This window comes from Xenopus laevis, chromosome 7L, assembly GCF_017654675.1.
Source record: "Xenopus laevis strain J_2021 chromosome 7L, Xenopus_laevis_v10.1, whole genome shotgun sequence".
Classification (NCBI taxonomy): domain Eukaryota; kingdom Metazoa; phylum Chordata; class Amphibia; order Anura; family Pipidae; genus Xenopus; species Xenopus laevis.
Genome location: NC_054383.1, coordinates 18,718,024 through 18,732,048, shown reverse-complemented (window position 1 = coordinate 18,732,048; position 14,025 = coordinate 18,718,024). Strand labels below are relative to the sequence as shown.

Sequence of the window (14,025 nt, the reverse complement as noted above, 5' to 3'; positions counted from 1 at the left end):
AGGGATGACTTCTAGTAGGACAAGCTGGCAGTTGGGTGGCTGTAACCCTACCTACCATTTCAGCTGTTGTACATCTCTGAGCACTTACCAACAGCAACAACTGAAGGGCCATGAAGGATTCCAGGTTGAATTTCCCTGAATTATATACATATTTTCCCAAGCTTAATGCTTAGCATGGGACCTCCAAAGTCCTGGATATATTGTATTGGTGGGGAATAATATCCTTTATCTCTTATTTTACATGGCTACTTGGCTGGTGAGCCTTGACTATCATTGCACTAAAAAATTTTGTTCTATTCTCAAATCTTTATGTGATGACTAAACCATATAATTAGTAGTGCAATAACTTCTCCGCAGATTTCATTTCAGTTGTATTGTGGGAAAAGGGTACATTCTCCTATGTGACATTCCAGTATATCAAGCGCATTATATCAGACTGAGCTCATTAAAGCGGAGCATTCCAAATGTTCTGCACTCAGCAATGACTTTTCAATTAAACAAATTTATACAAGCACCATTTCCATCCATATCTCAGTTCACGCCTTTGTTTAACAAGATATATGTGGATGAGGCTGTCAGTTCTGACCCTGCCAAGGTCCTCCGATGCCTGCAGCAAGCAGATTTCCAGACTCCTGGATTGTGTTGCTGTAAAATAATATAACCTGCTTAGATTTATTTTGTCAAACACGCTGTATAATGCCATGTGTGAAACTGTGAGCAACCAGAAAGGATCTAACATTGTAACCAGGGAACAAGTATATAGTATTGTGTATTGACTCTAGTATGACATTTAATTACACAATTTTGCACTTGTGTTTGGAAATGAACCCTAGAAGTTGTTTCATCTTGTCTCCAGGGACACAAAGGAATACACGGTGTCCTGCTCTAAGTAGGCTTTCTCTGGATGGGCCCGTCTCACATAGGGTTGCATTATAAACCTCTGGAAGTAAAATTATTTCACATTTAAAGGAGAACTAAACCCTAGAAATGAATATGGCTAAAAACGCCATATTTTATATACTGAGCTTATTGCACCAGCCTAAAGTTTCAGCTTGTCAATAGCAGCAATGATCCAGGACTTCAAACTTGTCACAGGGGGTCACCATCTTGGAAAGTGTCTGTGACACTCACATGCTCAGTGGGCTCTGAGCAGCTGTTGAGAAGCTAAGCTTAGGGGTCGTCACTAATTATCAAGCAGAAAACGAGATTGGCCTGTACTATAAGCTGATGTTACAGGAATGATTATTAAATTCTGGTTTCTATGTTGCCATTCAGTAATTATCTGTATTAATTACTAATCAGCCTTATATTGTAGCATTTCTATTCTATGTGTACTGTATATTGTGAGTGGGTCCCTAAGCTCAGTAAGTGACAGCAGCACAGAGCATGTGCAGTGAATCAGCAGAAAAGAAGACACAGATCTTTACTGCTAAAGGGCTGTGGTTGCCTTGGGCTGGTACAGAAGCCCAAAACATAATGTACAACATTTCTACCCTACTTCTTTAGTTAAGTTTTAGTTCTCCTTTAAGACACAGAGCGAACAGAGCACATGGAGAGACAGAATCACCCATGCAAGTCCTGATCAGTACAATAAAATAAATAATGGGAAGGACAGAAACACAAGGTTGAAAATCTGGCAAAGAAAATATTGATAGCGATATAGGAAATGTGATAGAGAATGGGCAAGTGATGGTTAAGAGCACGTCCGTAGTAGAGAAGGAGAGTAAAGGACATTAATGAAAAATGGAAAGAAGAGCAGAAGGCTTCTCTATTGTCCTAAGCTGGGATACGTATATCTAACTAGTTCTAACTGATGCCAAGGCTGAGCCTATGATTAAGTGCCTTATCACACAAAAGGGAAGGCTTTATGTACATTAGTGATGTGTCGGTCAGAAAAATGTTACCATAGTAGGACCCTCACCCAACCTTTATCTGAGTCTTCCCGCTCTGTATGCTACTTCTGTGCGCTCTTTTGGTTCCAAGACATGGACTCTTTGGGAGCAGAGGAGGAGTGTAATTCCCCAGTCTGACCTGCACCCAACCCTAACCCGCAATGGTTGGCCAAATTTGAAACAGGTGGTCAACCTGCACACACTCCTTGGGAACCTGCCATACCCTAACCAGGAATGCATGTTCCTCACTAGTCATTATTGAGACCAAGCTCACACTCCATGACGGCCTACCATATCCTAAAATGCTTTAGTGTTTGATGAACACAAGGAACTTGCTGAAACCTTCAGGGAGGTCTTGTTTTGCATACTCCAGGGATATACAGTACATGAAGGTCCTTATTCAAAGCATTTTTGAACTGTCGCCCTTCACCTCGATCACTCCATTTAACACTTGGCTACACTATTTGCACACAATTTTTTTTTCACAGAATATTCTGGTGTTAAAGTGACCGTTAAGCATGTTTCAATCCCATTTTTCATAAATATGCTCTTAATCTGTATGAGAAAAATGTTTGAGCATACTCCTAGTTTATTATTTTCTACCCACATATTATGTATGGAATCATTGATTATTTTTTTAAACTGGACCTTTTTTAAAAAAAATGTTTCGAAACGTAATTGGTCCAATGTTTTTGACAGTTTTTACAGAGTGAACGAAGTCATACGATTCCAGTATTCCAGACCATTTCGAAAAGGGGAGAAAGATCCAGAAAACGAATTTTCTGTAAGTGTTAAGGCTTTTCTGTGTCCAAGGACGTTTACGATTAAAAATGCAGTTAGCGTTTTAATAAAAATTGAAATAAAGAAGTCTTAATTTCTGCCTTCTGGGGAGATTAAATTGATCCTAATGAAAGCTACAGTAAAAAAAATGTTGTTGTTTTCATTGCACTCGGAGTCTTTTTAATGTGTTTTGCTCTACAGCCATAACATTGCCTGGGAGCAGTGCATTTGTTATGAATCTTATTTTGTAATGAGGGTCAAAGTGCTGCCGAAATCTCCATATTTAAAGGAGAAGGAAAGGTTAAAACTAAGTAAGCTTTATCAGAAAGGTCTATATAAACACCAGTAAACCCACAAAGTAATGCTGTTCTGAGTCCTCTGTCAAAAGAAACACCACATTTCTTTCCTTTTATTGTGTATACATGGGCTTCTGTATCAGACTTCCTGTTTTCAGCAGAAACCTCCAGGGCTAGGGCTTGAGCATGCTCAGTTTGCTCCTCCCCTCCCTGCAGTAATCTGAGCCCAGAGCTATGAGTGAGCAGGGAGAGACTCAGGCAGGAAGTGATGTCACACCAAGCTAATATGGCAGCTGCTATCCTAAACAAACAGAGACGAATTCTAGAGCTGTTTACTCAGGTATGGTAAAACATCCTACAGAATAAATATAGTGTTATAGCTTGCACTATTATGGCTATAAACTGCCTCTGTAGCTTTCCTTCTCCTTAATATAGAGACTTTGTCATTTAACAGCATACATCCTGATCACATATTAATCAACTGCAAATTTTATCTGAATAGTCTCAATATTATAGACAATTTATACTCGCCAACTGTTTGCTTACAGAACATGTGGATTGAGAGAACTACCTTTTCAATAGCATACAAGCTGCCAGGGATTTTGAGATGGTTCGAAGTCAAATCCATATACACGGTAAGATAAAATAATAACAATATATTTCATGGAGTAATTGAAATTACGTAATATTTGTCTCTTGGATCAAATATTTTTCTATAACTATAAATTCTCCAACAGTGTTATGTGGATCACTCATGGTCCACATCATCCAGTAAAGCAAATATGTGGAAGGGAAATAGCAGCAAAACAAAGAATGATCATGTCACGTGTGAACTGATCTAAAGGTTGACAGAAATGATTGTTCTATATTGCTCATAATGCTGATAAATGCCTTGAGTAGGCGTCCTGACCAGATCATGTATTTCTCACTAAATACCGTCATGCTAACGGCTTCAGGCACAAAGTCAGCTAAAAGCACAAATTATTACGTTTTAGAGTATATTTTTTTTTTTTAAAGGTCAAAGTTGACATGTTGGGTTTTTTTTCCGATACAGGTATGGGAGCTGTTATCCAGAAACCCATTATCTAGAAAGCTCCAAATTACAGAAAGGATGTCTCCCATAGAATACATTTTATACAAATAATCCAAATTTTTAAAAATGATTTCCTTTTTCCCTGTAATAATAAAACAGTAGCTTGTACTTGATACCAACTAGGTTATAATTAATCCTTATTGGAAGCAGAACCAGCCTATTGGGTTTATTTAAAGGGATACTGTCATGGGAAAACATGTTTTTTCCAAAACACATCAGTTAATAGTGCTGCTCCAGCAGAATTCTGCACTGAAATCCATTTTTTAAAAGAGCAAACAGATTTTTTTTATATTGAATTTTGAAATCTGACATGGGGCTGGACATTTTGTCAATTTCCCAGCTGCCCCCAGTTATGTGACTTGTGCCTGCACTTTAGGAGAGAAATGCTTTCTGGCAGGCTGCTGTTTTTCCTTCTCAATGTAACTGAATGTGTCTCGGTTGGACATGGGTTTTTACGATTGAGTGCTGTTCTTATATCTACCAGGCAGCTGTTATCTTGTGTTAGGGAGCTGCTATCTGGTTACCTTCCCATTTTTCTTTTGTTTGGCTGCTGGGGGGAAAAGGGAGGGGGTGATATAACTCTAACTTGCAGTACAGCAATAAAGAGTGATTGAAGTTTATCAGAGCACAAGTCACATGACAGGAGGCAGCAGGGAAATTGACAATATGTCTAGCCCCATGTCAGATTTCAAAATTGAATATAACAAAATCTGTAAAATGAATCCGTTAATAGTGCTGCTCCAGCAGAATTCTGCAGTGAAATCCATTTCTCAAAAGAGCAGATTTTTTCTTATTCAATTTTGAAATCTGACATGGGGCTAGACATAATGTCAATTTCCCAGCTACCCCAAGTCATGTGACTTGTGCTCTGATAAACTTCAATCACTCTTTACTGCTGTACTGCAAGTTGGAGTGATATCAGCCCCCTCCCCCCCCCAGCAGCCAAACAAAAGAACAATGGGAAGGTAACCAGATAACAGCTCCCTAACACAAGATAACAGCTGCCTGGTAGATCTAAGAACAACACTCAATAGTAAAAACCCATGTCCCACTGAGACACATTCAGTTACATTGAGCAGCCTGCCAGAAAGCATTTCTCTCCTAAAGTGCAGGCACAAGTCACATGACTGGGGGCAGCTGGGAAATTGACAAAATGTCTAGCCCCATGTCAGATTTCAAAATTGAATATAAAAAAATCTGTTTGCTCTTTTGAGAAATGGATTTCAGTGCAGAATTCTGCTGGAGTAGCACTATTAACTGATGCGTTTTGAAAAAAACATGTTTTCCGATGACAGGATTTTAATTATTACATGATTTTCTAGTAGACTGAAGAGCCAAATTACGGAAAGATCCCTTATCTGGAAAAGCCCAGGTCCGAAGCTTTCTGGATAACAGATCCCATACCTGTTCTGGTTGATTTGTCAAAACTTATCAGCCGAGCCGCTGGACAGGGGCAGCAGCTGTAATCTAGGCGCTAGTTGGTGGTATTTTTTTTGAACAAGGCACCATTATATTACTGTAGATGGATACTGAGGACTAACATCTCAAGCAAGCCAGCTTTCAGCAGTTGCATTCCCAAGAACTAATAAATAACACTAGGGACCTACAAAACGTGCCTATTTTTATAGCGGGTTTTGTGGACATATTTGGGATAAAGCTTCTGAAACAGCCAGTGTGGTAAAATTCATGTCCCCTGCCAATGGTAATAAATATTTCAGAGCCTTGGAAGTAAGGTTTATTATAGGGAAGTGTGTGGGTAAGAGACAAATCAAAGTAAATAAAGCAGTAAAAATAATGTGAAGCTTTTTCTCACTTCAGTGTATGCCGTGACCCCTAATAAATATTTTTCTCATTGATTATGACTGAAGTAACTTCATTTGCAGAAGAGTCAAGTGTCCCCGTGTCACAGTGGTCTCATCTTTAACACCCTGCTTCAAGAGTTGCCATAGCGATGCAAATTATAATGGATTAGCTCCTTTATTTGAAGCTGCTCCAAGAGGAATACTTAATGCCACAAAATCAAATTGAAGGGACGTAGCTGCGTGTTAAGAATTGTACACTGAAATATAGATTGCTTATTCCTGATAACGTTCGATTCAAACCCAGGCGGCTTAAATATTCATCACAAAAGTCAGCTGAGATACTTTCCAGGAATAGGATGTTGTACAGGGGTGGTATCTGTTATCCGGAAACCCATTATCCAGACAGCTCCGAGTTACAGTAAGGCCGTCTCCCATAGACTCCATTTTAATCAAATATTTCAAGTTTTTAGAAATGATTTCACTTTTCTCTGTACAGGTATGGGACCTGTTATCCAGAATGCTCGGGACCTGGGGGTTTCCGGATAACGGATCTTTCCGTGATTTGGGTCTTCATGCCTTAAGTCTACTATAAATTCATTTAAATATTAAACAAACCCAATAGGCTGGTTTTGCCTCCAATAAGGATTAATTATATCTTAGTTGGGATCAAGTACAAGCTACGGTTTTATTATTACAGAGGAAAAAGGAAATCATTTTTAAAAATTTGGATTATTTGGATAAAATGGAGTCTATTCGGAGCTTTCTGGATATCGGGTTTCTGGATAAGGGATCCTATACCTGTAATAATAAAACAGTCGCTCATACTTGATCCTAACTAGGATTTCATTCATCTTTATTGGAGGCAAAACCAGCCTATTGGGTTTAATTATTAAAGGATTCTTTTAAGCAAAAGTGAGATGTGGAGATCCAAATTACAGAAAGACCCCTTATCGGAAAAACCCCAGGTCCCCAGCACTCTGGATAACCGGTCCCTATCGTGTATTGCTTGCTAACGATGCCTTGTTTTGGATTAAAACTATATTCGTTGATCAGAAAGGCAGTCGATCTGTGACTGTGCTGGGGACCCAATTGGCAAATCGCTCAGTTTTTATTGATTGATCTTTTTTTATTATTATTATTTATGATCTTTATTATTGCTTGATTTTGATTTGTATTACTTGATCGCCTTTACTAATAATCCTTCTTACTCATTTCTATCCACACAGGTTGAAATAAGCCCACTGGAAAACGCCATTGAGACCATGCAGTTAACAAATGAAAAGATTAATAACATGGTCCAGCAACATATGTATGACCCTAATTTGCCCATTAACCCACTGTCTTTGCTGCTCAATGGCATCGTGGATCCTGCTGTGATGGGAGGATTTGCTAACTATGAAAAGGTTGGTGTTTACGGCAGTGGTTGAATTATCCTTGATGTTAGTCCCAAGTGCGTGTTTCCCAACCATATTCTTATGTTCTTCCATCTACGGAGTTCCAGTACATAGGCATGCACACAGAAATGTCTCAAAATCTGTGCTTGTGGATTCTTATGAGATTCTAGAGGTATGAATGGCCATTGAACGAGCCAATGGCAGCAGCATATAGCCATATTGCACCAAGCACACTTAGGGTAGATTGATTAAGGTTTGAATGGTAAATTCGAATTTTCGAGTTGTTTTTTTGGTCAAAACTCACAATTTCGAGTTTAAAACCACTAAGTATTTGCTGCTCAATGGCATCATGGATCCTGCTGTGATGGGAGAATTTGCTAACTATGTAAAAGTTGTTGTTTACTGTAGTGGTTGAATTATCCTTGATGTTAGTCCCACATACATGAATCCCAACTATATTCATATGTTCTTTCATCTACAGAGTTCCGTTACATACGCATGCACACAGAAATATCTCAATATCTGTGCTTGTAGGTTCTTATGAGATTCTAGAGGTATGAATGGCCATTAAACGAGCCAATGATAGCAACATATAGCAATATTGCTCCAAGCACACTTTGTTTTTTATGGTCAAAATTCAAAATTTCGAATTTAAAACCACCAACTCGAATTCAAAGTCGAACCCGAGATTTATAATCCCCCTACCCTGGAAATAACTAGAATTCAATAGGTTGCCGCATAAAACCTGCCGAGTTCATGTAGAAGTCAATGGCCGAGGTCCGCTGACCTATTTAAATAAGTTAGTAGCCTTCCGGACATTCAAGTTTTTTTTTTTTCCGAAGAAAACACAGTTCAAATTCTATTTGAGTTTTCGGTTCGGTAGCATTCGTTCGAATTTTTGACGTTAAGTTTTTTTTTTTATACCATTCGACTTGCGAGTTTATTAGAGTAAAAAAAAAATCTCGCATAAACTCTAAAATTTGACCTTTGATAAATAACTCCCTAACTGTTTGAATGATGATATCCTGTAGGGAATATAAAATGAGCTTGTTTGTCACTTGTTGATGCTTCTTACTTTGAAGCAGGGAGGGCAGTTGGGAGCAAACAAGCTTTCGGGTTGTCGTTCATTTTTGATTTTGGGATAGTTAACGTGGCAGACTTGTGTTCGTTATTCCTGGGTTAATCATGCAGGGTTGCCTATTTGTATCCCTAACGTGGCATGATTCTTAGTGGCTACATAGAATGCAGTGGCAACCATTTAGTGCAGCTTTCCTTGAAATTCCTCCTGGAAAGTTTTCCCAGTGAGGTTGAAGCATAATGGAACAGAAATGTGGAGGTTTTCCGGAACATATGGTCCTCCAATACCGCTCTTGCTTTCAGGAGCCATCTTCAAACCAGTCTGTCATCCAAGGTTGGTAACATTGGTTTCTCTTTTCTCATACATGATACTTTTCTCACCAAGAATCATGATGGTGAGAACAGAAAGAAACTGGGAGATAAAGGTCGTTACAGTTCATTAGTAGACCTCACAGAATAATGAAACGGTGTAAACGCAACTGCTGTTGTTGTTGTTGTGAAATGATGAAATTAAGTTGATCATTATTTGTTATGAAATGATATATCTCTCTCTCTGTTTACAAGGCATTCTTTACTGAAAAATATATGCAAGAACACCCAGAGGACAATGAGAACATTGAAAAGCTGAAGGACTTGATCGCCTGGCAGGTATAATTCTCAATTACATTATTCAGGGCAAGTGCACAGGCGATGGCGCCATTTCTCTCCTGACAGCCTATGTGCAATCACTGTCATCACCATGACATATACATTTCTGCGGCATTTATCTGCCCTATGGAAGTAACGCTGCACTTCATTTCCTAATTTGACACTGTCATCTGATCATCTCAAAAGTAATGTTCCTAGTTAACCCCCCTGCCTTTTATTCAAAGCAGGAAGTGTCAGGGTCAGAAGGGAAATATCATGCACACTCTATTCAGTGTCTGTTGAAAGCGGAGTCGGTGGAACTACCTTCCGTTAACCCAAAGATTGCCCTATATATATATATTTGTGGTGGTGGTGTTTTGAAGGGAATTAGAAACCCTTAACATAAACTGCTTTTCGTTTTATCCACCATCTTTGATACAGGTAATTGAAACAAAATTTAAAAAAAACATTTTTAGATTATTAGTATATGTAAACTAATTTGATTTATAAATAGTCTTTTTGAGAGGCTTAGAAAATGTATGAATAATGGTCAACTGAACAACTAAAGAAGGAAAGGTCCAATTAGTGGGGGTGCCAAATCTTAGGGCCCCCCAAGGACTGTAATCACTTGCCTGATACTCTGGGCCGCTGCTCATGTTTGTATAGGAAACAGTGTCGGTACTTGCGAGCGATCCTCTTCCTCCCTCCTTCTTTCTTCAAAATCCTTCAGCCCACGCATGCACAGAAGAGTAAAAAAAGCAGGGTTTTTTTTCATTAAAGTTTGGCTTTTTACTCTACTACACATGCACGCCCACGAGAAAAAGGAAGACGATTCCTAGCAAGTACCCTGGCTCCGTGCCATTTTCTGCTAACATGAGCACCCGCTTGGGGTATCAGGAAGGTACTGACATTTCTTGGGGGTGCCCTTATATTTTTTCACCCCTCCATCAATTGGACATTTTCTTCTACTTTGTGTGTATTTTATAGGACTGCACCGAATCTACTCTTTAAGGATTTAGCCAAATCCTTTGTGAAAGATTTAGCCGAATACCGAATCTGAACCCTAATTTGCATATGTAAATTAGGGGGGAAAGAGAACTGCACAAACATAATGTGATTAAAACATTTTTGACTTCATGTTTGTGTGATGGAAAGACATGATTTTTTGGATTTGGTTCGTCCAGGAACTTGGATTTGGCCGAATCCTGTTGAAAAAAGCTGAATTTTGGACGAATCCCAGACTGAATCCTGGAATCCTTGATTTTTAGAAAAGTAGGATTTTGGGGGCACACCCTGTACTCAGACAAAATTAAAAGTTTTCCTTTTGTTAGTGTGACTACTTGACGTATGGCCACATCAGTGCTGGGCCAAGAGGGAATTGTGCCCAAGGCAAGTACCTCATGTCCCGGTTCTACCACCACCCCCATGTGGCCCGTGGACCATTTCTGGAACTTAAATCAAACCAGAGCAGGCACCAGGAGAGTTTATTATAGCATAATTTTGGGGGGAGGATTGGTTGCATCCCCTGGAAGCTGCGCCATTTTTTTTAACATCACAGAGCAATTATAAAGCTATATTTTAATTGCCATTAGAATGTGTGAACTTTTTTTAAAGATATATCTTTCTACACTTTTGTTTCTCTCAAGCATTTGTTTATGTAAACTATTTTGCCAGTCAGACAATGACCTTATATGTCCAGCGTAAGGAACAATTCATTCTACGTTCTGTTTAAAAATTAAGTATATTTACTCAGATGTGATTTCAGGGCTGATGCCTCGAGTCAAGGCCTCTTATCTCCCCGTGCTTTATATTAATGTATTTGTTGATGGGTACAGTTCTACAGCATGCGAACGTACACTGACAGCAATAACTTATGAGTTTTTCACAATCGGGTTTTTAATGCATTATTTGGAAACTCTAGTTTGGCATTTTCTGCTTTCATTGTTTTTTCTTCTGTAGCCGCTTCTGGATTTTTCAGTCTTCAGGCTGTGTATGTAAAAAGCCTTTCCCCCTGTGTTTTTCAGCAACACTTGGACAAAGATCATAGGCAAATTATTAAACCATTTTTATTCCAGATGGAATCTTCGCCGAGCCTTTGTGTTTGGCATAATATGAGCCGATCATCCCAGTAGTTTAGACAGATTATCTCAGTAATCTCAGCAAATTTTTCTCAAGATAAGATAAGCAATTGGTCTCCAATCAGTTATAACAACATATTTCTGATAGTAATGACATAAAAATGTCTGTTCACGAGGATGGCTTAATTTTAGGGGGAGCTAAATAGTATTGAAATTAACATTTGTGGGTATGCATGTACATGGTTAGGCCTTAGGGCAGTTTGTCACACACCAGTTCTACGTTTTATTTTCTAACTGCATTGAATTTTTTTTTTGTAGGTTCCATTCTTGGCAGAAGGAATAAGAATTCACGGAGAAAAAGTAACTGAGGCATTAAGGCCTTTCCATGAAAGGATGGAAGCTTGCTTCAGACAACTGAAAGAGAAGGTAGAGAAGCAATACGGTGTGAGGACACTGGTGAGTGCAGAAAGAGTCAAAAGTAACCAGTATTTGGATCAATGAGCGGTTTAGTTCAAGTTAAGACTGATTATCTATGGACATTCTTATTCATTCAGGTCATGATATACAGTTTCTAGTAGAGTTAAGTCTAGAGCAACTAGATCTCCCCGAACTGCCTTCCCGCCAGCTAAAATGTAAATCGCCGGCGGGATGGCACTTGGAGTGATTTGTTATCTGAAGTCATTGCCTGATGAGGAAACTTCGGAAAACAAATTGTTCTGAGTGCCATCCCACCGGTGATTTACATTTTAGCTGGCGGGAAGGCTGGAGAGGCAGTTCTGGGGGGGTTTGTCACCCAGAAGAAGAGGAGATTTGTCGCCAGGCGACTAATCTTCCCGAATCTGCCTGTGTGCCCTGACCCTTGGGGTAGAGTCCTTTGCGGGATCCATTTTTTGGAACCCATACCCGACCTGCAACCCGGACCTGCATTCTTACCCATTTGGACCCGCTACCCGACTGGACCCGCTGCCCAACTCGCAAGTACCTTATCTGCAACCCGCGACCCTCTGACCATCAAGAATCAGGAAGTGCTGTCATTGTAAACCGGAAGTGGCATCATCAGAAGGAGGCATGGTCAGAAAAAAGGAGTAAAACAGGAATTGCTGTCATTGTAAACTGGAAGTGACATCGTCGGACATGATCAGAAAAAAGGAGTAAAAATCGCTATTGCGAAGACCCGCTGCCCGACCCGCAGAACCGCAGACCCGCGTCTATACCTGCACCCGGAACTTCTACCCGCAGGTTTTTGCGGGTAACCTGCGGGTCCCTGCCCTGCTGCAGGATTCTACCTTAGGGGTTAAAACAAGAGTAGGGCCAGCAGTCACTACTCAGCTTTTTGAGGAATGGCATATGAGATACGGTGTAAGTTATTGGTACTGTGCACGAATATTCCTACTCCCAACTGTCGTGTACCAAACAACACAACTTGAAGTTATATAGCTGCTGCGTTTCAGAGGGTACTTTGTCATGTGAACAAGCAGTGCTCACACCAAACAAACAAGTCTCTCAATGAAGCCGGCACTATATTATTTTACCTGTGTTGCCACATAGATACTTAAAGGACAAGTAATATCAAAAACATTTTTTAAAAAATTCGTTAGTATATATCGAAAAATAAACACCAAGACAAATGAAACTTTAAAACCGCAAAGCTCTTATTAAGAAATAACCTACTGAAACTCCACTTCCGCTCCTGTTAAGAAAAGGCGACAGGACGACCATCCATCGCGCAGCGCTCCTCCCTAGCTATCTCTCCTATTGTACTGACAGCAAGTGATGGCGGGAGGCTTCAACCTACTATCAACCTACTACCCAAGCAGAACTCCGCCAAGAGGGACGCCTTGGTTGTGCATTTCGTGAAGGCTACCAGGAATCGCAGTGTTGGGGAGGCTGCCTGAGGACATGGCTTTGGAGCAGTTGCTGCCCCTTTGGAGAGATCCCATCCTGGACTGTTGCTGCATCTTCGTGGCTTGGCAGAGCAATGTGGCTGAATCTATAGCCGGCTTCGGTTTAACTACCCGCTCCCGAATACAGAGTCTCGGGAGGAGCCTAGAACCCGGGCTCCCTCAGCCGCTTATAGTATTCTAGGGACTGGCTGTCCCTGTTGTCACAGCGATTCACCTTGAGGCCTGAACCCCCTAGTACCCCAACCTCTCCCCAGCCCAGTGCCCGTGTACTTTTATGCATCTCCTGGAGACCCAGTGCCCAAAGCCTTTCTGAGCCCGCAGTCTCTGTGTCCATGACTCTCAGTCCCCTCCCCAGGAACCTACCGCCTACTGTCCTACCATGGGACATAACGAGGCTGTGTACATCTCATCTCTCCCAAGTGCCTTTCTGGGGTGCAGGGGCCTGAGCCGACTCTTCACTGTGCGCAGCATCTGAATGGAACGTAAGTGTCAAGAGATCGCAGCTTGTCGCTACATTATATACACCTGGGGGTGCAATGCCTCTATATGCTGAGCGATCTTATTAGGTATAATAATATCCTAATAAATGTCGGTACAGAGCTCATCAGCGCACTCCTTGTTTCGGGGTTGCTTCTGATGCCGAGCAGGTGACACAGGGGCAGGAATCGGATACTCAGAGTCCCACATGGCGCAACTACAGGAATCCTCCCCCTGTCAGTGAGTGTGTGAGACTGTGCCCCTTCCCAGTCTCAAGCCCCAGCCACTTGCCCAAACCATTGTGCCCCAGTTCCCATGCCAATATCCCTAATAAGATCGCTCAGCGTATAGAGCCATTTTGCTCCCAGGTGTACATAATGTAGCGACAAGCTGCGATCTCCTGACACTTCTGCGATAAGAGCTTTGCGATTTTAAAGTTTCATTTGTCTTGGTGTTTATTTTTCGATGTATACTAACGAATTTTTTTTAAAAAAAAATTTGATGTTACTGGTTCTTTAAAGGCAAAGGTTCTCTACCCTGCTGTACTGTAGCAAACTCTGTTTAACAGGCTTTTTTCTGTTAATGAGTTCACGTTATGCATTCTA

General features: G+C 40.6%; 1 protein-coding gene across 2 annotated transcripts in view; it reads left to right on the top strand.

The window, feature by feature from the left end:
- dock1.L (dedicator of cytokinesis 1 L homeolog) overlaps positions 1-14,025 on the top strand; it is a 269,367-nt gene that overhangs the window by 236,485 nt on the left and 18,857 nt on the right. For both annotated transcript variants that reach the window (XM_041568646.1, XM_018225171.2), the window contains exons 43-47: positions 2,592-2,676; positions 3,517-3,603; positions 7,090-7,266; positions 8,899-8,982; positions 11,358-11,495. In XM_041568646.1, the coding sequence (XP_041424580.1) occupies positions 2,592-2,676; positions 3,517-3,603; positions 7,090-7,266; positions 8,899-8,982; positions 11,358-11,495 (571 nt within the window). The remainder of the gene's footprint in view (positions 1-2,591; positions 2,677-3,516; positions 3,604-7,089; positions 7,267-8,898; positions 8,983-11,357; positions 11,496-14,025) is intronic.